Source organism: Setaria viridis, chromosome 1, assembly GCF_005286985.2.
Source record: "Setaria viridis chromosome 1, Setaria_viridis_v4.0, whole genome shotgun sequence".
Classification (NCBI taxonomy): domain Eukaryota; kingdom Viridiplantae; phylum Streptophyta; class Magnoliopsida; order Poales; family Poaceae; genus Setaria; species Setaria viridis.
Window position 1 is genome coordinate 7,037,695 of NC_048263.2, and position 23,354 is coordinate 7,061,048.

Here is a 23,354-nt window from a genome sequence, read left to right on the forward strand (position 1 = left end):
AGAAGAGAAGGTGATAATAACATGTCAACGAAGTGGAGCCAGCCACCCACGCCCCAAAAGCGCACACCTGCGTGCCTCCACGCATGTCGATAAAAAAAAGCATGTCGATAAAAAAAAGTCTTGCAGGATGTACGTGTACAACGGACGTGATCGGTAGTTGGGAGGTGCGCGTACGTTGGACCGTCCAGAACTGTCTCGTGCACTCTCGCTTGTTCGGTTCGTCTCCCCGCACGAAACGGCCGCACCCCCTCGTTCACTTTCCCTATTCCATCCTGCATCCCTCCGTCCGCCCAGAGGCGACATTCGCTCGCGAGCCGGGATGGGACAATGCTGGCAGGAAGATTTCGGGCGAGCGCGGGAGATGGCACCGTCCTAGGGATAAAGGCGTGGGAGGCTAGGGTTACCTCCCCGTTCTCATGCCACTACCTTCACTCCCCTCCATTTCCCTGGTGCGCCTTCTCCCTCTGGCGGCCTACTGTTCATCCTCCGGTGCTGTGACGGTACATCTCCCCCTCCTCTAACGCTGGTTCGTCCCCTCTCCCGCGTTGATTCATCTGTTTTTGTTTGGCGTCAATGAACCCTAGGTTCTTATATTCTCAGATCTGTGCGGTGCTTTTGTTCGTGTGCATCTGGATCTATATTTTTGTGATGTGGATCTATGTTTATTCATACTTGTTGATTGGATTTATCAATTCATGTATGTCTCACTCCTTGCAACCAATCACGCCCGTATTACTGAGCAAAGTGCTTAGGTCGATGATGAATCCTTGCCGCCGGAGGAGACCCTCGGGTGTGGCAGTCGCGTCTTGGATAACATGTAGTTCTAAATGTTTGCTTGCTTAACAACATGACCCCAAGTGCTTGTACTCAATTCTAATGAACATTGCATTGTATTAGTAGATATGGATTTTCAAGCTAGGCGCCGGGCGGCGGCTGCTGTGGTTACTGCAATGGCTTCATGGTTTTTCATGTGGTTTAGGAGGAGAGCTCAGGATGCTCGGTCCATTACCTATGGACCCATGGTAGACAGGGACCAAGAGAGAATAACTAACCTAAGACTCATTTATGAATCTGATGTTCATTTATGAATACGATGATATCAATTGTGTTAACCTACTAAGGATGAGAAAGGTACCTTTTTCCCAACTGTGTGACTTGTTTCGTTCAAGAGAGTTGGTTATGGACAACATACATGCCACTGTTGAAGACCAAGTTGCAATGTTCTTGCGTGTTGTTGGTCACAACCAGAGGTTCAGGGTGATTAACATGATATTTAGGAGGTCACCAGAGACTATTAGTAGGTTCTTTCACCAAGTCTTGTATACAGTTGGTGAGTTGAGGAATGAGTTGATTGTTCACCATCCACTAGTGTCCATCCTAGGATCCATGGCAGCAGGAGATGGTACCCATATTTCAAGGCTGGTGGCCTTTTCATAAATGTAATCAACTGACCTTACCCATATGGTAGTAACCTTTTCATATGGTTATTTGTTTACTTGATTTAGGACTGCATAGGAGTAATTGATGGGACACATGTCTTAGCTAGAGTTCCTTTAAAGACGCAAGCTGCCTTTAGAGGCAACAAACACACCATCACTTAGAATGTTCTGGCAGCATTGGACTTTGACCTCAGGTTCACATATGTGCTTTTTGGTTGGGAGGGATCTGCACATGATGCTCTAATTTTGGCTAATGTTCTTGAAAGGGCTGATGGCCTTAGAGTCCCACAAGGTACCATACATCACATATACACAACATGCCAAACAAATTGTACCCACTAAACTGACAAATCATGTCCATTTGTTACATTGTCTAGGGAAATTCTATCTTGTGGATGTTGGATATGCAGCCAAGCCTGGGTTCCTGCCGCCATTTCATGGTACAAGGTACCACTTGAGGGAGTTTGGTTCCAACAAACCACAAAACCAAAGAGAGTTGTTTAACCTAAGGAATTCTTCTGTTAGAGTGACAATAGATAGGGCATTTGGTGCTCTCAAGAATAGGTTCAGGATCCTTGATAACAAGCCTTTCCACCCTTACAAAACTCAAGTAAACCTGGTTCTTGCCTGTTGTATTCTGCACAACTGGATACTTAGGCATGGTTAGGATGAACATGTCCACACCGAAGCTGCTTGGACTCCAAACTCCACCGATACTCCCTCTGAGCCAGAGCATAGTCCTGATAATGGAACTTGGGTAGAACAGAGGGAAGCATAGGCTGCACAAATGTGGCAGAGTAGGGGTTCTTCTAGAGTTTAATTCCAATGTTGCAATGAAGTACGTGGGGTTTATGTATTGTTTAGTAGCATTGATGGAATTTGTAATATTTGCTGAGACCAATGGCACTTTGTTGTGATGTTTATCTACAATCATGAACCTTCATTTGCTTTGATGTTTATTTGCAATCATGAACATTAAATGTTGTTCTGGATATGATTGGTACTCTAATTGTGGTTAGGAAATGGCTGAGATGGGTGAGGATCTTGTTGGTGTTGTTAATGAAATTGGAGCTCAGGGTGGGGTGGCAGCTGGGGAGGAAGCCAACCCACCAGCCCCTCCACCCAATGGAGCCCAGCCTGGGGGGCCAATGCAGTAGACCAGTGTTCAATCTGCCTTCATGCTTAGAAGGTTTCATGATCTGGTTGGGCAAGGGGTGAAAACTGACAAAGGCTTCAAGGAGGTTCATGTTAGGCAAGTTGTTGGGATGGTTTCTGAATTTGCTGAGGTCAATGTCACCACCAACCAGATTTACAACCACCTGCGCAAATAGCTCTAGAGGTGGATTGGCATTGTTAGCCTGAAGGATCTTAGTGGTGCTCTCTGGAATGAAGAGCATCACATGATAGTTCTTGAGGAGGAGTATCCGATAGGCCATACCAAGGTTAGGCCACAACCATATATGTCTAATTGTTATGTGTAATTGTTGCCCTTTGTCTAACTGTTATACCATATGTTTATCCAACTAGGATCACCCTGCCGATGCCAAGTTCTTGAACACCCCTATTGAGAACTATGTTCAGATGGAGGTCATTTTTGAGTCTATCCATGCTACTGGTAGGTTTGCCATAGGTTCCAATGAACTCTTAGGTGTACCAACTGACCTTGGCCAACTTGAGGGAGATGTTAGATCAGAGACCATTGACTTAGGTGGGAATGAAGCTGATTCTAGTAAACCAAATGAAGCATCCAATAGGGTGGACAACTCAAAGGGTAGTGATGACAAAGACAAGGAAGCAAGAGATGGTCAAAGGAGTAAGTTGTACGTGTGAGGAAAAATACCAACTGATGCTTGGTATGACTGTAGTTGTTGCCTCTGTTGCAGATGCCCTCAAGGTTCCTCATCACAATGAGGTCCATGAGGATCTATATGGTTGTGTCATGGCCTGCCCTGGGTACTCACAGGAGGCACTAATGTGTGCCCTAGTGTATCTGCTCAAGAACAAAGCAGAAGGGCTGTGCTTTGTTCAGATGACAAAAGCCCATAGGATCCTGTGGCTCAGGACCTACCTCAGCCAAGCCTACTTCTCATAGATGCTTACTAATTGGCATCTATGCTTTTGCTAGTAGCCATGTTAATTGTCTATGCTATAGTTTGACTTTTAAGGTTAGCACTAACCACTAATGGTGATGATAGAGATACCATTTGAAGCTTGTCCAAGGCTGCATATATTTTTGTATAGCATAGGACACATGGTGTCACCTTCAGGAGGTGATGAGGAGGGAGCTATGAGGTGTACACATGAACACCTAAACTTGTGGTTGTGATGGACCTATCTTGTCTTTGTTCTGGTTGTTTGTTCTTTCTTGGTGGTTGTCAATGACACGTTACTGTAAGTAAGGCCATATGCCTGTGATGATTCCATTTTTTGCCCATTGATGTTGCTAGGTAACATCTGATGACCTTGAGCTTGTGAGGTACTAGGACATTCTTCCATCTGGTGTTGCTGTTCATATTCTTGTCTACCTATTTGGCTGGTTGTTATGTCTTGATGGTTGTCAATGACCTGTTATTGAAGGTAAGACCATATGCCTGTGATGATTCAATTATTTGCTCAATAATGTTGCTGGGTAATATTTGATGACCTTGAGCTTGTGAGGTACTGGGACATTCTTTGTTCTGGTGTTGTTGTTCTTGTCTAGTGATGTTGCCTGTTTGTTCTTTCATTGTTCTGGTGTTGCTGTTCTGGGACATTCTTTATTGTTGTCACTGATGCTCCAAGCTCAAGGTCAAGGGATGATGCAAAAAACAAAAAAAAATCTGAGGCAAACCTTTATTCTACCATAATTTCTTTGATCATACTACACCTTGCAATTGAATCATATTTTCTTTTCATTATAAGGCACAATGGCTTGGTCTGTTGTCTATTGAGATAGGAAACCTGAGGTGTATGCAAATTGGGTCACATGCCATCAACAGGTCACTGGTTATCCAAATTATTGCTACAAGAGTTTCACTTCCAAAGAAGAGGCAACTGCATCTTTTCTTGAGTTCACTGGTGATGCAGATATCCAAGTTCCTTCTTTAGGTCCACAAATGGCAGTCAACCCATATAGTTGGCTTCGTATCATCATTGTGGTGGAGCTTTTTTTATTATTATAGCGTTGCTTGTAGTAATTAGTTTCCTTTGGAAATAAATTATGAAAAAAAATTGGTCAATTCCTCATGCTAATGAACATTGGTGGTAACCTCACCAAAATGGTCCTGGGGTATTCTAAACATCTCGCATTCATCCTACTAAACAAGAACTCTTGTGCAATCTCATACGAGAAAACGGTGCATCCAATTCAACCAAACAACAGCTTGGATCATTCAGTACAATAGTAATGTGCAACCAAACAAACCTAAGTGCATCAGGCCATCCGGCCTCCCGCTGGCCGGTACCACCCCTCCATCCAACGAATCACGCCCTACATGTTAACAATACACCAGCTGGTCGCTCCGGCGATCGATGGCGGCGACAATGACATGTTATCGCACGTAAGGCAACCGTGCAATGAACCGGAGGAACCGTCCACGCCCCCCAAAAGCGCACACAGAAAATAAAACACGGGTGCCCCACCCCCACGCACGCTGGCGCCGCCGCCGGCATTATATATTGGGGGCGACGAGTACGTACGAGAGCTCCATCGATCGGTCTCCGGTGCGTCCGGTCTCCTGCTGTTCTGAACCCGCCCAGTTTGTCGATTCAGATAAGATATAGGAGAATTGTGTTGCTAGTTGTCCATGGCGTCGTCCGAGCTGCGGCGGTACTGCGACACCGAGCTGAGCCTCGGCCGCCGTCCCGCGCCGCCGGCGTGCGCCAAGGAAGAGAAGGCGCCCGCCGCCACGGCTTGCGGCGGCGGGCTCGCGTCCACGGAGCTCCAGGTTCGTACTGCGGACGCCACGACACCGCTGTGGCCGCCGATTGCGTGTCTGGTTTGCATTGATTTTTAAGCGCGAGAGATCGATCAGTTTTACGCCTGACGAGACTGTACGCGCACGTGTGATGCAGGCGATGGCGATCCTGCGCATGGCGAGGAGAGCGGCGGCGGAGGCGTTGGAGGAGGGGCCAGCGTGGAGGGCGGCGGGTGACGGCGCGGACGTGCGGCGCCTGTCAGTGAGGAGGTCGCTGGAGTTGTTCCTGCGGCGGCGGGAACCGAGGTGCCAGCAGCTCGGTGCCGCCGCCTCGCCATCCTCCTCCTCCTGCTTGACTGACAGCCCAATCTAGGTGCTGCTGCTTCCGTTTCATCTGTGGTCCCGTGCATGTACAGATGTACCAAGTGTGTAGTCGGCGCATTTGATGGCGCGCGCGGGAGAATGTATTGGTTAGCTGTGTCGTCGTCTTTACTTGCGGCTACCTTATAGAAACGGCACGGCCCCCAGTCGCGCGCCGCATTTTCTTGGCCACAGGAGCACCGGCACGAGCACGCCGGCCGGCGGCGAGCACGAGAATGCGAAGTTCTCTGCGGGCCCGGCGCCGCGCCGGCAGCCCGAACCCCTATCGATCGGGTACGTCGAGCTCGGCCGCGCGCCCCGTGCGTTGACGACGGCACGGCCGGCACGACCGCGCGCCGTGTCGCGTCCGAAACGAACCGACCACCCCCTGCCACCGCAGGAGCAGGAGCTCGTGGTCTGCCAAAAGGCTGCGGCCGTGGGCGTAGTCGCGGCTCGCAACCGCAGCAACTTTGTTCTCCGGCGCCGAAACCCGTGGGGGCGCGGCCCACGGTTTCGCAGTTTCGCACGTGAGTTTTTGCTAGGCAAAGGAAACTCCCCCACCCCACCCGCACCCCGGCGGCGCGCCTAGAGCTCTAGGCTGGCCCCAGCGCCGCCATGGATTGCGCATTTGCGCTGCCGTGGCATCGACGATCCACCGGCGCGCACGCGGTGAATTAGCTAGACGCTTGAGCCTGCTCTAGACATGATGGCCCTTCAGCGAAAACGTGTGATCATTCAGATCTTTGAGCAATGAGCATGTATAATTGGAGGTGGCCAAGAATCAACTTTGCCAAACGTGCAGGAGTATACTTCTATGATACAAGAAGGATTTTCAGCGCAAGAAAATTTTTAGAAAAAAATAATTTAACAACACGTGCTCCAAATATATACTCCCAGCAGTGCTCAACCGCTATGCCGGAAACGCTACGCAAAGACAACGAGCATGTTTGATTGCTGGTGGTCCAATAATGTGCCTTGCAAATGTTTGATTAAGGGACTAAGTATGTTTGGTTAAGATACTAAGTAGCATGTATTGGATTTGAGAACTAAAATAGTACAGAAGTTTAATTTTTTTTTGGTACAAAATTCATGTTGTAATTAACTTGGGTATCTCCATGTATAGGTCCTTAAGCCTAATTGATCATGTGTGAGATACTGAGATGCACTCTCGAAGGTTAGCACCCCAAATTTGAAAACGAACGAAAAAAGGATAACCGCACCCACACGTGCAATTATTTTGAAAGCTCACGTGCAAAAAAATGGTAGGCAGACCGCACACACAAACGTATGGCTCCACCGGCCAGCTTTTCAAGCAGGAAGGGCAACGCTTCTTTACGTTTCCTCACGCCTGCATTCCATAACCTGATGCAGCCCATCAAGCCCAATGGCAATGCAAGCCTCCCTTTAATTTCGCCACGACGATCAGTCGCCAGGATTAGCCGGTCGCCGGCCAAACGTGACGGCGACATGCACGATGCGCCTGCGCCACCTGAAAAACGCATCGGTATTCGTTACCAATACTTCAATCGCTCCCTGCGCCATATATAAAAGCAAGGAAGATTCAATTCAGCTTTGAACCTACCCGTCAGAATCTGTTCAGGATTTCAGATACGGGGTGCTCTCTTTACCAGGAACTTATCCGTCGGAGGAGTCGACGGCGACGATGGCGACGGCGGCGTCCAAGAGGCAGCGCTGCTGCGACACAGAGCTTCGCCTCGGCGGCTGCTCTGATGATGCATCGTCGCCTCCACGCGCGAGGGAGAGCAAGAAGCAGGCAGCGACATCCGGCGCGCCCTACTACGACGGCGGCGACCGGTTATCGCAGCAGCAGCTGGTGGCGGTGTCCGGCGGCCGCGGCGGCGCCGCCACGGACGCGGAGGTCCAGGCGAGCGCGATCATCCGGATGGCGAGGAGGGCGGCGGGGGCGCAGCCGTCGGATCGTGGCGCGGCGAGGAGGAGGAGGTCGCTGCGGTGGTTCTTGCAGCGGCGGGAGGTGAGGAGCAGGTGCCGTGGCGCCTCCTCGTCGTCGTCGGGCTTTTTTTTATTTTTAACCTTTTTTAAATATTTATAAAAACACCTGAGCCCGCTACCTCCTCTCTTCCTCCTCCCTTCCTTCCTCCAGAAACACCCGAGCCCAACCCAAATTCTCACCGCCGGCCGGCGCCACCCCTAAATCCCCCCCCCCAAATCTGGCGATTTCGGTTGGGGAAAGTAGTTGGAATCGTTCGTCGCTTGGTTTGGAAGGTATCCTCCAACTTTTTTATTATTTTACCATCCCATTTGGTAGATCGGAGGATGTTTAGGTGACCTAGGATTAGGTTGTTGATTTGAAATTTGATGAAATGCAATGTTATTATGTGTTAGTGGATGCTTAGTTCATACGTACTAGACTCTTTGCCCATGATATTGACGTGTAGAAATTGTTGCATGCTTCGATTTAGGTAGTTATTGATGCATTTGTGTAGTGTACATGGCATTGGTAGGTTTATTTATGCAATATGTCTAATTAAAATGTCCAATATGTTTACTTCGTAATATACTTGCTATAGTTGGTATGGTAAAGTATTTGTATTTTGTAGGTGGATCGTTTAGTTCGTATGTTTGATGGTGGGATTGTGAAAGAGAATGGGGAGTTTGAGAATATGAATGAGGTAGTGGAATTGTTCGATGCTCCTCCAACTTTTAAAGATTTAGTTGACCGTGCAATGAGAAAGTATGGATGTAGAGTGGATGAGATAACATTGAGAGGCCGTTTTGATTATGGGAAAGCTAGACCTCATTATGTTGTTATGAACTTGGCATTAGAGTCAAATTGGAAGCAATATAAGATGGTAGTTGAGCATGCAAATGTTGTATGTTTGGAGGTGATAGTTGAAATTTTTTGTATACTTGGTCGTATGGACAAATATTTTTCTTACACCCATAACAAGTTGCGGTTGTTGAAAGAATGTGATGTCAAACTGCCATTCGTTCCAAATGCTAAGGACATAAGTATGGTCCACAAAGCCATATGTGAATCTACTATGGTAAATTTCGAAGGGATACCCTTTAGTAAGAGTCCCGTGATTAAGAAGAGAATGAAGTTCAACAGTCTTGAGAAGCTCAAGTTTTTCTTGGTTGACTATGCAGTGAGGTTACATAGGTCTTTTAGTGTAGTTCACTCTAATAAGAACCTAAGATATGATGTCATGTGCAAGCAAGGATGCCTGTGGCATGTCTGGTCGTGGATAATTAGAAGCACCAGACAATGGAGGATTTCAAAGGTTGTGCAACCGTATACTTGTCATTCTTCACAGCCGAAGGGAGTGCACTCCCAGTGCACAGCAAAGTACCTTGGGCAGGGCATCCTACGCATTGTCCGTGTCGACAGCGAGACATCGATGCTATCTCTTGTGGAGTCCATATTCGCTTTTATTGGATACTGTCAAGTATTCAAAGGCATGGTGGGCGAAACAACACGCCATTGCCCTGCTTTGGGGAGAGTCCCATGGCATGGTTCCTAGGGTACTCATAGCTATGGCCTACTACAATCCCAAGGTTAAATGGTTCACTCACTCAATCGGCATAATGCAGCCTGACAATGGTGTTTTGAAACATGTGCTCCAAAGGATATTTTGGTGTTTCCCACAATGTCGTGTGTCTTTTCAACATTGTCGTCCTGTGATACTTGTTGACGGTACATTTTTGACCGAGAAGTATAAGGGTACACTAATGATGGCAGTTGCAGTAGATTCAGAACAGCAGTTTGTCCCTCTAGCTTTTGCCTTGGCCAAGAGTGAGAATAATGACAGTTGGTCATGGTTCATGAAACTGGTTCGGCGACATGTACATGCACTGTTACAGCAAGTATGTATGATCTCAGATAGGCACCATGGCCTTCTAAATTGTGCGAACAACCACATGAAGAATTTCCACCGCTTGTGCATAGGTGGTGCACGAGGCACTTTGTCGTCAACATGTGGTGTTGGCAAAAGAATAAGGAGGTGATTGGAAAGTTGAAGACTTTATGCATGGTACATACGGAGAAAGAATTTTATGAGAAGTTAGAAGATCTAGTGAAGAACTTGAACGATGACGCAAAAGAATGGTTGAAGGTTGAAATGGAGGATAAGGACAAATGGGCGCAGTCTTTCGATGAGGGAGGGATGCGTTTGGGGTATTATGACCACAAAGTACTCAGAATCCCTAAACGCTATTTTCAAAGGCATCCGAAGTAGACCCGTATTGGGAATTATTGAATACTCGTTCGACAAATGCAACGCGTATTTTGTGGACAGATGGTAAAAGGCACGTGATATGTTGAATGGTCATAGGAATGGTAAGGTTTCATATGAACATATATCAAAGGCTGAGCTTAGGTCCGTTAACCAATTACCAGAACCTAACATTGGCAGTGAGAGCCATGGAGGCCGACACTATAGAGTGGATCTCAACGAAGTTTCGTGCACCTGCAACGTTCCTCAATTGTTGCACCTTACATGTTCACACTTCATTACAGCTTGCAAGGCAAGAGGTCTTAATCATGAAAGCCCCATGTACATGTCACCCTTGTACTCTAGGGAGCACACCATTAAAATTTGGGAATCAAGCTTTGAACCTTACCTTGATCCGTCACAATGGCCGCCATATGAAGGGCTAGAGTATGTCCCAAACTCCAATTTGAAGAGAAACAACATAGGTAGGAGGTAGAAGAAGCGTTTGAGAGGCGACATGGACGAGTCGCAAGGGAGGCTTTCAGCAGATTATGGGATTGGAGATTTTGATATGGATACGTCGGAAAATCGTTGCTCCAAGTGCCACAAGTTCATTAAGAATTGTACATGCCGCAAGAAGAAAACCAAGGGCAAAAGACGAAAAATAGAAGCAAGCGTTCTTCCAACCTGAAGGTAGTCGCGGAGGTCGTATTTTGCATGGTTATCATTATAACATTTATTGATAGTAAATTTTCATTGTTCCTCTACTTATTATGCAAAGAACTTTTTACTAACGAATATTGTTTATTCTGTTTTAGGATGGCAGACCCAGTCTACCCGCTCCTTGAGGCCGCGTACAACATGCAGCACCGCAGCCACCTCCTCACCGACCTCCACGAGGTACTACATATTATATGAATGAGATTATGTACGATTTTTATGTAGATTCACCCTCAAATAAAGTTTGCTAATTTTTTATTTACTTATGTTTGAGTATGCTTGATTTTTGTAACTTATAATACCAAATAGCACATAATAGTAATAGTGTATCCAAACCTATACCAGCTCAATTTATTTTGTATGGAAAGTCAATAAGAACGCAAACCACTGCTAGTGTTCCTCTTTTTTTTTCTTACATAAGACTGCTAGTCATTCATTTAAAAAATAAGACTGAATCCCTAGCTAAGAATGTGTCTAATAAATGGACCATGATTTCATATTGATTACAAACAAAAACATCTGGAAGTCGGGTATTTATATAGTCTTACAACACATGTTAGAAACCACCTGCAACTCAATATTTTAGCCCATAGCAACATTGACCATACATATACTTGGCACTTGCATGTATCTTCTATCTCAGTGCTCATATCTAGAAAATATGCCATCAGCATTCTTAAAGCCGAATAATAATTTGAACGTAGTTCAATAATTTCTGAAACCTAGAGTGACCTTTTTAAAAGCTGACACCAACCTCTAAATACCTTTTGTTTAAAAATGACTTCAAACCCTCTTGACATGATATCTGAATCACATAGGCCAATCATATTTTTTTACAACATTTTTTACATTCATAATTTTTTTTCTGTTCTCCATGAAATATGCTATGGCCGTGAACATGCTTCATGCTGGACTCATGCTTTTTTGACATACCTTAAAACTGACTCATGTTTGCACAAAGATACTCGTTCAGTGGTGGGTTGCAGTGTGGTCCATGGATGCTTGTTTAGAACCCGTCTGCATGATTGCGTAAATCTTATCACTGCCTATTGTTATTTGTAGTTGAATGATAATATACCATTTGATATGATACTATTTGTTTCCATTTATTTGCAAAGAACCTTTTTCCATTTATTTCCATTTCCTTGTATGGTAAGAAATAATCTTATTTCCAATTATTTGGTTGTTTTGCAGGAATTGAAGCCACTACGACCACAAGTGCACTCCCCACTTAGGTGGGATGAGCGCTACGTGCCGTACCTCCAGAGAACTGGATTTCTAGACATTGCTGTGGTGGTTGCTGCGGGCCTCAGTCCGATGGATGGACCCTTGTTGACCGCCATGGTCGACCGTTGGCGTCCGAAGACTCACACCTTCCACCTCACATGCAGCGAGATGACCGTGACCATGCAGGACGTGGCCATGGTCCTTGGTCTTCCACTAGAGGGGCTTCCAGTGACAGGGATCATTCAGAGTGAGAACTGGCGTGATATGGTAGAGCTGCACATTGGGATCAGGCCTCCAGAGCCCGAGGAGGGAGACAACTCGAAGAAGACCTCCGGGGTGAGCTCCGCATGGTTGAGGGAGCAGTTTAGTGTGTGCCCACCAGGAGTAACTGACAAGGTTGTGGAGAGGCATGCTTGTGTTTGGCTGTGGCACTTTGTTAGCACCTTCCTGCTAACTGATGTAGTTGGGAACACCGTGTCTTGGATGGGTCTTCCAATTTTGGGTCAGAATCGGGACAATATCCGTGGCTACAGTTGGGGCTCAACGGTGCTCGCCTGTCTGTATAGGTAGCTGTGTGATGCTTGCAGACGCACTGCAAGGGATGCAAATCTTGGAGGGTGTGCGTATCTGCTACAGATTTAGGTTTGGAAGTAAATCTCGGTGGGTCGACCTTGTCGTCTTTGCGTGGAGGTATAACACTACGACGACTTCCCCTTTCCACTTTCTAGTTCTCACATCTTTTGTACCTTGCTAACAATCGGATTCCTTTGAATTTTCAGCCTTGGCAACGACAGGATTCGTTTCCCACATTCGCACATGTGTAGAAGCATGTGGAGCTTGTTCGCGGCCCTCCACCAAGGTGATACAAGTTCTACACAAACGAGCTTGATTGTGTCACGCAGAACCAGGTAATTTGGTCACCATAGTCTTTGTAAGCTCAATTGCATATAATCACCTATAAAGTAACTGTTGTTTTTTACCAAATTTTGAAGGTTGAATGGAACCATACACCCATGAGCAGCTGAGCCAGATCATATTTTCACCTATGTGCTACAGAGATAAGCAGTTGTGGAGGTTCACGACTCCACTGATCTTGTACTACGTCATTGAGATGTACTTGCCGCATAGGGTGATGCGGCAGTTTGGTAGGGCACAACAGTGCCCTCCAATGGAGTACTCGACTTCACAGGCATTGCACAAGTATGCAAGAACCATTACCCACTTTGCTTCTTCGAGAGACCTATGAAACATGTTAGGCTAATAACTTGCGAAATTTGTAATGCAGGATCGACCGCAAGAAGAGGTACAAGGAGAATGACTGGAGGGTCAAGCATGCTGAGTACCTGCAGCGGTGGGATAACAAGCCAAGATGTGATCCCGATGATAGGTCGTATTGGCATGCAGGACCACACAAGGAGTACCTTCGATGGTACTATGCAGCCACCAGAGCTAGGATCAAGTCATCTTAGACCATTAAGCCCATTGAGAATCCATCGCCCGACTCCTTCGATGACATATACGAGTATGACACGATGACACACTTAGGAACACAGCCTGAGCGTGCACCTCTGCATGACTACATGGTAAGATTCCATTCTGTCTATTTCCCTTGTCAAGGTATGTAATCACAATACCATTACATTGATAAATCATGAAATCAAAACTATACGTACAGTGACAACATCTTGCAAGGCTTGCCAACGAGGCGGGCGTGGTCATGGAGCATGCAAGCGGATCTGGTGATGGTGTGCTTCGTCAGTTTGCAGAGGTACAAGCACGGCCTAGTTTCTATTGATCCCCGTCATATCTTTGTAACCCTCTCAATATAATAATGGTAACTCTATGCTGCTTACATGTTGTAGAGGGTTCAAAGAAGCTGCAGGCGAATGGCCATGAAGATGAATTGCATGTCGGCCCTAGATGTGCACCACGGCAACAATGGCCAGGGCACTTGTTCAAGATCACGCCGTACTCCTATCCACCACGGTAGAGGTGGAATCTCTAGGACTTCCTCCTTGACCACCTCAGGGACTGCATCAGCATCCACTGCTCCAGGTCCTAGCAGCAGGTCACGAGGTAAGGCACCCGCGACCCCTGAGGCAAGTGAGGAGTCTGAAGGTAACGAGTCCGAGGATGATGACTCTACCTATGGTGAGCATCTGGAGATGTCCGACATGTTTGATGCTCCACCTGTGACTCAGACGCAGGGAGAGTCCAGCCAGGCAGATTCACCAGTTTCTCCTAGTTCTATTCTGAATTGCTAAGTTCAATTCCCAAAGAGTTTTACACCTTGATGATTTCCTTTCAATTTTTCGTAGGGACCTGCAGCTCCAGCCCAAAGGCCCCGCTGGCGTCGTTCTCATGACCACACCGACGTTGGTAGTGCCAATGTGTTGCCCACACATCCAAGGAGGGAGCGTCGCCCAAGGGATCCTTTCAGCCCTCCGGATCAGCGGCGTCCACATCAATGAAATTTGCATGTTTGAAGTGTGTTGCACTAGGTGTTGGATTGTAATACTATGTTGCAAGTTGTGCTGCCTGTGTGTAAAAGACTGTTGGAAATTCTCGAACCTGTGTGTAAAAGACTGGTGGAATTGTCAAGTGTGTAAAACGCTATGTTGGATTTTAGTTGGATTTGTGCACCTGTATGTGACCTGGATGCATCCATGCACAATTATAATGTGGTGGCATGTGCTTATTTCAAAATGGGTCACCTTTCTTCCTTGTCTCTTCTTTTCCCTTGTAGGATCAAGCAATATGCAAGGTGAACAGAGAAAACAACACGTCAGGAGTGAAGAACTCTGAGAGGTATTATTTTTCTTTATTACTTCTAGTATTAAGTAGTTTTACAACATAAGCTGTCGTATAGCTTTGGTGAATTGTGGAAAATTAAAAGATTTAAGTATATCATTTCAATGTTCAATTTGTCACAGGATGACTTCAGGTGCAGCAATGTTACCACATCCTTCAAAGGTACTGCATCCAGGATTAAATTGTTTGGGATGATTTTTGTATTTAATTTGCATGTGCTTCTTTATTCCAAGACAAAACAAAAGATACTAGGTTGCCATGCTGATAATAGTGCAGTCACTGTTTTTAAACAAAAAAGGATGCTGCACATGGCTTTCTTTTGCTTCTGGCTCATTTCTTTCTCTTTGAATATTTCTCTTGATTTCATACCTATTAAATTTTCCAGGTATCGACAGGTGGTGAAGATGCACAATTATAACCAGTTGCCACACAAATTGGTCAAAATCATGGGAGGTAAACATGGCAACAGGACCAAATGCCACTTTATCTGTTCTCCAGTTTAAAAAATGAAATGTTCTCCAGTGTGAGTATATTCTCGGTGGATTTGGAATGTTGTGTTGAGTCTGTGTAGCCCATAAGCTTCCAGACTCATGCAGCTGGATTTTTGTTCAACTGAGGGTAGGGTAGCTTTAATAGGAAGCATCAGCAAGTTCTTTTCTTATTCTTCATTTTTGCTAATTGCATTGTGTGTTTCTGGGCTTCTATCAATCCTTCAATAATCATGCCCCAATTTGTTTTAGAGACAACTCCTGGAGCATGCCGACATTACCTGCATGGCCACTTTTAAAAACTTAGGATTCAATTTTAGGGGAACTTCTGGAGGGGGACACAATTTAGGGAGAGAAATGTTTCACAATTTAGGGGGACACAATTATAGCATGGAACTTTTGTATAACATCTGCAACAAATCCTGAATATTTCACTTACAACAAATCAAATGAGGGGTATTTCTAACTCATATTATCATTTCTTTTCCAGAGTGGAATGCATATTAGTGGTGTGGTAAAATGGCCTAAATGAGTAATTGGAGAATAAGAACATGAAGTACCATCCATTACTATTGCAGGTATCTTCATCATTCATCATCGATTTCTTTTTCATTTTTTCGGTTATCCTGCCTAATTTCTTGAAGTTAAAGTGCATCAGATTGCATATTGTAACCACCTTCCTGGGCAAGGCATAAATATGAAATTCGCGATTTAATTCATCTACTATCTATATCTGTAGTTCAATGCATTGTAGGCTAATGTTGCCTGATATTGCCTCTGCACGCTAGGCCGCACCAGCTCAAGCGCTTATGGTTGTTGTGGTTCGATGACCAGAAGGGCAAGTCCAACTAGAGGGCAAGAGTTAATTTCAGTGAATGACTGGCATCGCTTACAATAAAATTTAGGCCATGTTCTCTGTATGCTTGGTGTGCTTGAGGGTGTGCTCTTATCATTGCAGTTACTGTCGTGCTCAAGATGCTTTAGTGAAAAATTGGTGTAGCGGCAATACTACTTCCTGTGCTTGATGAAAAAAATTTCTTTGTTGCCAGATTGTACTGGAACTCGAATCTCCGGGGTGCGGGAGCGAAGCACTGCCGCGCCACGCCGCCTTGCCGTGCCAGGCCGGCAGTGCTTAACTGCCGTGCCGTGGACAGCACAGTTTCAGTACGCTTTCAAAATCTTTAGGGCGTACTGAAACTGTGGTGTCCGCGATGTGGGAGCTAACCACTGCCGCGCCAGGCCGCTTGGTTGCGGCACCTTCCTATTGCCGCGCCTGGCGCGGCAGTGCTTCGCCCAAAAATTGTGGCATTTTCACATAACTGTTGTATTTTTTTGGCATGTTCGGAAACCATAATGCCCGGAGCAATACTTTTCAACCCTTTCAATATACCACCTAACAACTATTGTACTTGTGCATAGGAGCTGTGCATGTTGTTCTGATCATGAAGACATGCAGGGAGGGGTTACTGTCACACGCAGACTCAGCCACATCAGTCAAGACAAGACGAGATTGGAAGCCCGTCAAATCCAACTACGCTCTACTTGTAATCAATGGCCTCGTTCGGCTGGCTGCTTTGCAGCTGGCTGCTGCTGCTCGGCTCTCTGTCGCAGCAGCTGCAGCACGCTGCAGCTCTCTGCCGCAGCAGCCAGAAGCCGAACGCAGCAGCCAAGCGAACGAGCTGAATATGGGTTACTAGACGTTAACCAAAGGTTAACAAAAATTATTACAAATTTGAAAGACCATTTAGTTTAACTCATTTCCTAATCAATCTTGTCTTTAATTTGCAGCATGTAACAACATCAGAAGCATTGCAGCATGCATGTCACCGTGAGCCCAAAACGGATCCCCGCCTTAGATTCCATCGGAGACCACGTACCATTCAAGGCCTGCACATCTATCGATCCGTACGTGCTATGGCTTACAAAATGTAATAGTAGATGCAAATCACACTCAATGCAAATAACATAATACATGGTTCTTAACAAATAAACATAGTCTCACAATAAACAGAGTTCCCGACAATAAACATAGTTCTCTCACAAATGAACATAGTTTTCACAATTAAAAAAATATATGTACCAACTCAATGAACACGTTCATCTAGTCAGAGTTACCTTCATATAGTAACTCATCATCATCATCATCCCCCGCAATAACAACTCCCTTCACTTTTTTATCCACATTAACCTTGTCACACTTGCCAAAGGCCATGTCGACAGGTAAATCGGCAACAAGTGCCTTCATCGCCTCCATCTGCGCCTCTTCCGCCCTTTCTTGTAACTCTTTCATTTCAATCCTCCTCTTCCTTACCTTAACCTGCTGCAAATATTCTTCCCGTGAACCCTTAGGGTATTTTGCATTCGGATCAACCATAAAACCTATGCGATCTCTCTCCTTCCTCAACCTTTATTTCTCCAACTCCCTCTCCTCATGCAACTTCCTCCTATTTTCTCTCCTCTCATCTTTAGTTAGAGGCCGTGGATACTTGGTTATGTTCTATCTCCAATACTTAATAAGAGTTTCCTTCACATAAAGTCCTCAGGCTTTACTCCAGTCTCCCGAACTATGTCTTGGTATATTTTCCCCCATAGCAAGTCACTGTCAGGTATAGGCACATCATACTCCTCCCTAATCTTTTCTCTCAGATCTTGTGTTTTCTCTTGACTTTCATGGTTCCGATGTATGACCCAACTTTAACAATAAATCACGATGACGAGAAAAATCTTTCCAATCACATGTCCTTCCCTCCTGCAACAAGATGTTCATATTGTTACAAATTTGTAACAATGGATACACATTTCACATGTAATGGCATAAACGATCAACAAAAAAGATGAATAGTTACTCACCCAGTACTCGTCATATGCATTGCCATAGAACGAACCATATCCGAGCTCAGAAGGCACCACACCTTGTGTTGCCAATATACCACACTTGCATCTATCACTAGGAGAGGACACACATAGCCATGGTGCCTTTCCAGCCTTGAACTCCCGCACTTGCTCCTCCGTTGGCCACATCAGCTTAGGCTCATAGATGTACTCATTGAAATCACATAGCGGACACCCATCCTGCATAAAACCGGTCACAAGATTACATGGTGCATTTAAAAAAAAACTATCACTGCTTCCTACACATGATCCTAATATTTTCCTACTAAACTTACATGGGTCATTAACGACATCAAAAGAATGGAGTGAACTTAGGTGGAACCCCTAAGTTAGGACGCATAAGCTTAGCAGCAACTCCACACTTGCACATGGGAGGATCCCTCACACGCCTACAAGTAACCTCCTGCTTCTCCTCCTTGGTCATTCTAGGTGGGTTTGGTGGAGGAGAAACCCAACACCTAAACTGATGCTATGGTTTAAGCTGCGTGCTATCGTATGGGAATAGCTGGATCCTAGAATCATATTTGTCGGATCCATCTATCCACTGAAAGAAATTACAGGGCGTGGCAGGCATAGGATCAAACTTCCACTTGCACATATAGAAGGCTCTTCCGGCAGTCTTTGGGTGCCTTGATTGTTTCACCTCGACTGGCACGCCACAGCTACAATCTGGTACCGGAAGGGCTAGAGGTACGGGAGCATCCACATTAGACTCGCCGACGAAATGCATGGACCCCATACGCCGCTTATATTCAAACCCGGTCACCGTCATCGCACCTGCACAACAAGTGACCAAAAATTAACTAAACAACCCATCTACTTTACCATACCAACTACACACATCAATTGGACATATTGCACAAATAAACCTACCAATGCTATGTACAATACACAAATGGATTAATAACTAGCTAAATCTAAGCATGCAAGAAGTTCTACACATAAAAATCGCCGGCAGAGACTCTACTGCGTATGAACTAAGCATCCAATACTACGTAACAACATTCACTTTCATCAAAAATTTGAAACAACATCCGTAACCCTAGGTCAACTAAACATCCACCGATCTAGCAAATGGTACGGTAAAATAAGGAAAAAAAGTAGGGGAATACCTTTCCAAGGACACAGGGATCGATTCCCCCTAATTCCCTCACCAAAAAGCGTCGGATTTGGGGGGGGGGATTCGGGAGGCCGGGGGAGCGCGCCGAGTTGGAGGTGGAGCTCGGGTATTTCTGGAGGAAGGAAGAGAGGGAGAGAGCAGGAGGGAGCCGGCGCGCGGCTGTAAGCTAGGCATTGCCACGCCAGGCGGGCTGACGCGGCAAGTGCTACGCCAGGTCAGCGTCGCGCCAGCGCGGCGTCCCGCGTCGCGCCCGCGTGGCACCTCTACCGTGCCAGTGCATGCGGGCCACGGTGCGACCAAAAGGGTCACGCCACGCAAATAAAGTTGGAGAGGGGTTTTTTATAAATATTTTTTAAAAAAAGTTTAAGAATAAAAAAAATGCATTATTTGAAGCTGTGAAGAGTATCTATGCGTTTTTTGCCATCGTTGCCTTCATTCTAAGCCCCATTTGGCAGGCCTATTATCCATAAATCGTGGATCTTTTGAGCTGAAGTCTCGTTTGACAGAGTGAGATATTGGTAGCTCTACAAAATTCTGAATCTGTAGATGAAGGTACGTCAGGAGCATTTATATTATTTTATTTATAATTTAATATAACTTTATTTTAGCCTTCAAACTATAAATTCAACCTAAGATCTTGGAGCTGTAAGAAATCCTGGATCTACAGAGATGAAGGCATGTTAGGGGAGTTTAGATGAATTATTTTATTTATATTTTAAACCAAATATAAATATTCAAACCATTTTAATTTAAACTATAAATTATAGATCCAACATGAATATTGAAGCTAAAGCCGTGGAAAACATGTCCTAAGTTCCTGACTCCAGCATCTACGTCTCGAAGCTGGAGTTGTGAAAAACATGTACTAAGTTTCAGAGAGGATTCGATTTGATTTTCATTTTTCCTGAATTTATTCGACACCGAGGCACTAGTGGTGTAACGATCCAGCTCAGGAAAACGGCTCATGCCCACTTTGCACACTGAGTAGACCACACCTGTCGGCTATACATCTATGGGCCTACCGGGAGGTTTGGACATTCCTATAATACAGGGTTGTACACCAAGATGTGTTAGACATGGAGACTACCGTGTAGGATGGCGTGGTCTACGTGACGGACAAGGACTAGTTGAGGATTAGAAAACTACTCGTAGCAATTAGAGTAGGACTCTCTGGTCGAATCCGACTAGTACTCGTGTACAACAACCAACCTGTAACCTTACCCCCCGGCAATATAAAGCAAGGCAGGGATCTCCTCCAAACGATCATTAATCAATACAATCCAACCAACACACAGGACGTAGGGTATTACGCGACATAAGCGGCCCGAACCTGTATAAATTGTGTGTTCAAGTTTACCTTTGAGTTCCTAATCTACGGCGAGCTCCACGCACAAAACACTACCTCGGGTACCCTCTCGGTAGGTTGCCGGGTCTAAACACCGACAACACCTACATTGCAACCTGGTTACGCTTCCGTCCTCGCTTCGCGTAAAAGGGTTAATCCAATGTTGAAGTGCTTCCTAGAGCTAGCTATTTAAGTTGGTCCATCCACTTTCCACTTCCTATTTGGCACTATTCTAGAGCTACCATACCTCATGCATGGCACTCAAATTGTTTAACTCAACTTAGCCCATGGGTGTTACAAGTGGTGACTTCGTCATTCTCGAGGATTTGCCAGCTCAATCTTTCGGAGATGCTCATAGGGGTAAGGTTGCGTGCGTGTATTCATAGGGATGAGTGTACGTGCGTATATGTGTGCGTCTGCATCTGTACTGTATGATTTGAAAAAAAAAATTATAGAGGATCTATGCAACGTTCGAGTAAAAAATCAGGTGAGGATGACCACAACTGGGCACATATGTTCCACGTAGCAAATATGCGCTCCTGCATATGAGGGTTGGAGCTCAAACCCCCCATCGAAGTTGCCCATCGGTAACACCCACCACTCACTCAGGGTGTGTTTGGGACTGCTTCACTCAAGAAAAAAGAGCTCCACTTCACCAACTTCATTTTTCTACAGCTCCACTTAATCAACTCCAGAAAAATATGGAGCTGGTCAACCTGTTTGGCTAACGGCATGACTCTAGCTCTAAAAAATGTAGGGTTAAGTGGGAATAGTTTTTCTTCCCATTGTAAATTGCACTACTAGAGAAAGGGCCTTTCGTCCAGCAACTTAGTACCGGTTGGGCTTTAACCCGGTACTAATGTAAGCATTAGTACCGGGTCTAACGGATAGGTCCCCGTGAGCCCCTTTAGTACTGGTTGGGGGCTCCAACCGGTACTAAAGGTCACCCATTAGTACTGGGTGGAGCCTCCACCTGGTACTAATATGCCTCAACCCGGTACTAATGTGCCTGAGGATCTTTATTACTGGGTGGGGGCTCCACCCTGTACTAATGGGTGACCTTTAGTACCGGTTGGAGCCCCCAACCGTTACTAAAAGGGTCACCCATCCCTACTCCGTCTGGCCCATTTATCCTCACCCGGCCCTCCCTCTCCCCAGCGCTCTCGCTCTCCCTCTCCCCGACCCCCTCCCTCCCCCCCTCTCCCGCCGGCGCTCCCTCTCCCTGGCCCCTTCCCTCTCTCTCCCTCCCTCCCTCCCTCCCTCCCTCCCTCTCTCTCTCTCTCTCTCTCTCTCTCTCTCCGGCCGCTGCCCCTTCCCTCCCCCTTCGCTCTCCCCTCACTCGTGGCAGTGAGGAGCGCCGGCGGGGCGAGTACCAGCGGTAGGGTTGGTGGCTGCGGCAGCGATGGGTAGATGCGGTGGCGACGGTGGTGAGCCCCCCCCCCCCCTCCTCTGTCTCTGATCGAGGATGTGGCGGCGTGAGCGGCAAGAGGATGGCGGCGGGAGGGTGGCGGACGGCAGCGGGGGGCGGGGGCGGGTCGGGCTCGGTCTTGAGCTCGGGCCGGCGGGGTGGGATTTCTTTTTTTATTATTTTTTAATGCTCCTTTAGTACCGGTTATTTCACCCGTTAAGGAGTTCCATTTAGTACCGAACTACCGGTTGCAAAACCGGTATTAAAGAGGGTTTCCAATAAGTATAGAAGGTCATTTCCCTAGTAGCGTTGGTCCCACGTATCAGCCTCTCCGTGTTTTCCCTCTTCTTTCCCTCCTCCTTTCTGCTCGCGCTCGCATGCACCAACGCAACTCGCAGTGTCCACCGGACCACCACTGAGCACATGGCCGGCCACCCCAAAAATCCACCTCTGTCAATCTGCATCAACGTGTCGAATGCAAAGGCGAAGTTTTTAGGCTCTCAGCCATGCCCTGCACCCAATGAAATTCAACAAAAATGGTACTTGCACGCCTCTGTTGGTCAGCAAAAACAAACCAAAAGATGATACATGCTTCTTTAATTCCTGGTTGCGGTGGCCACTGTAGGCAGCACCAGTACACCACGGCCGTCCGCCCAGGGGCGGGGCCACGCCATGGCCGGGCAGCACCTGGGTCATCATCTAATTGAGGCCATTGCTGGGGATCTATTTTGCTGGTTTGGACGGCCAGCGGCGGCTCGATCCGACGAGGCTAAGGGCAACGGTGGAAGGCAATGGGGCGTGAGGCATGACGGAGAAGAAAAGATGGACGGATTGTTCTTTCTTTTCTCGCGAACTGGTACGGGAGAAGCGTGTAATCAATAGTATTGGTGGGTAATTACCTCACTACTCCACAAGAAAGTTTGAAATATTTTTTTCTAGAGCATCCTTCGAGAAACTTCACAAAATACTTGGAGTTGGCCCCTGGATCCACATTTTTCGTGGAGTTGGAGTTGGTGGAGCCGGAGGTGTTTGGCTCGGAGATTTGTTCTCTTTCGTGCAGGAACTTCGATTCCTTTTGAGAGTTTTTTTTATCTTCAATTTGTTCAATCTCAAATGAAATGGAGTGATCTGGAACCTGCTTGCTTGCTTGCATGACCGGTGGAGAAGAAAGGAGCAAGAGAGAGAAGGGGTAAGCTGTTCATTTGATTCGACAGAAGAGGATAGGGAAGGGGAGAAATAAAGGAGACTAACATGTGGGTATCAATCACAAAGAGTATAATAGACTTTTCATGATAAGATTTCCTGTTTCTAAAGCTGGATCCGTGTTTCTTGCCAAACACGTAGACAACTCCAATATTTTTCTGGAGTTGTTAGAGCGAAGCTGAAGTGAGCTGGAATTGGTGGAGTGGAGCTGAAAATTTTGGAGTGAAGTACTACCAAACACCCCCTTAGAAG

The 23,354-nt window shown here is 46.2% G+C and overlaps 1 protein-coding gene across 1 annotated transcript; it reads left to right on the forward strand.

Moving 5' to 3' along the window:
- The first annotated feature begins 5,072 nt into the window (after nucleotides 1-5,072).
- Nucleotides 5,073-14,541, forward strand: LOC117845669 (protein MAIN-LIKE 2). Its single transcript, XM_072291952.1, has 9 exons — nucleotides 5,073-5,365; nucleotides 5,493-10,581; nucleotides 10,707-10,788; nucleotides 11,803-12,525; nucleotides 12,615-12,743; nucleotides 12,828-13,035; nucleotides 13,121-13,418; nucleotides 13,511-13,603; nucleotides 13,698-14,541. The coding sequence occupies exons 3-4, from the start codon at nucleotides 10,708-10,710 to the stop codon at nucleotides 12,403-12,405; spliced, it is 684 nt and encodes a 227-aa protein (XP_072148053.1). The 5' UTR covers nucleotides 5,073-5,365; nucleotides 5,493-10,581; nucleotide 10,707; the 3' UTR covers nucleotides 12,406-12,525; nucleotides 12,615-12,743; nucleotides 12,828-13,035; nucleotides 13,121-13,418; nucleotides 13,511-13,603; nucleotides 13,698-14,541.
- The last annotated feature ends 8,813 nt before the right edge of the window (nucleotides 14,542-23,354 follow it).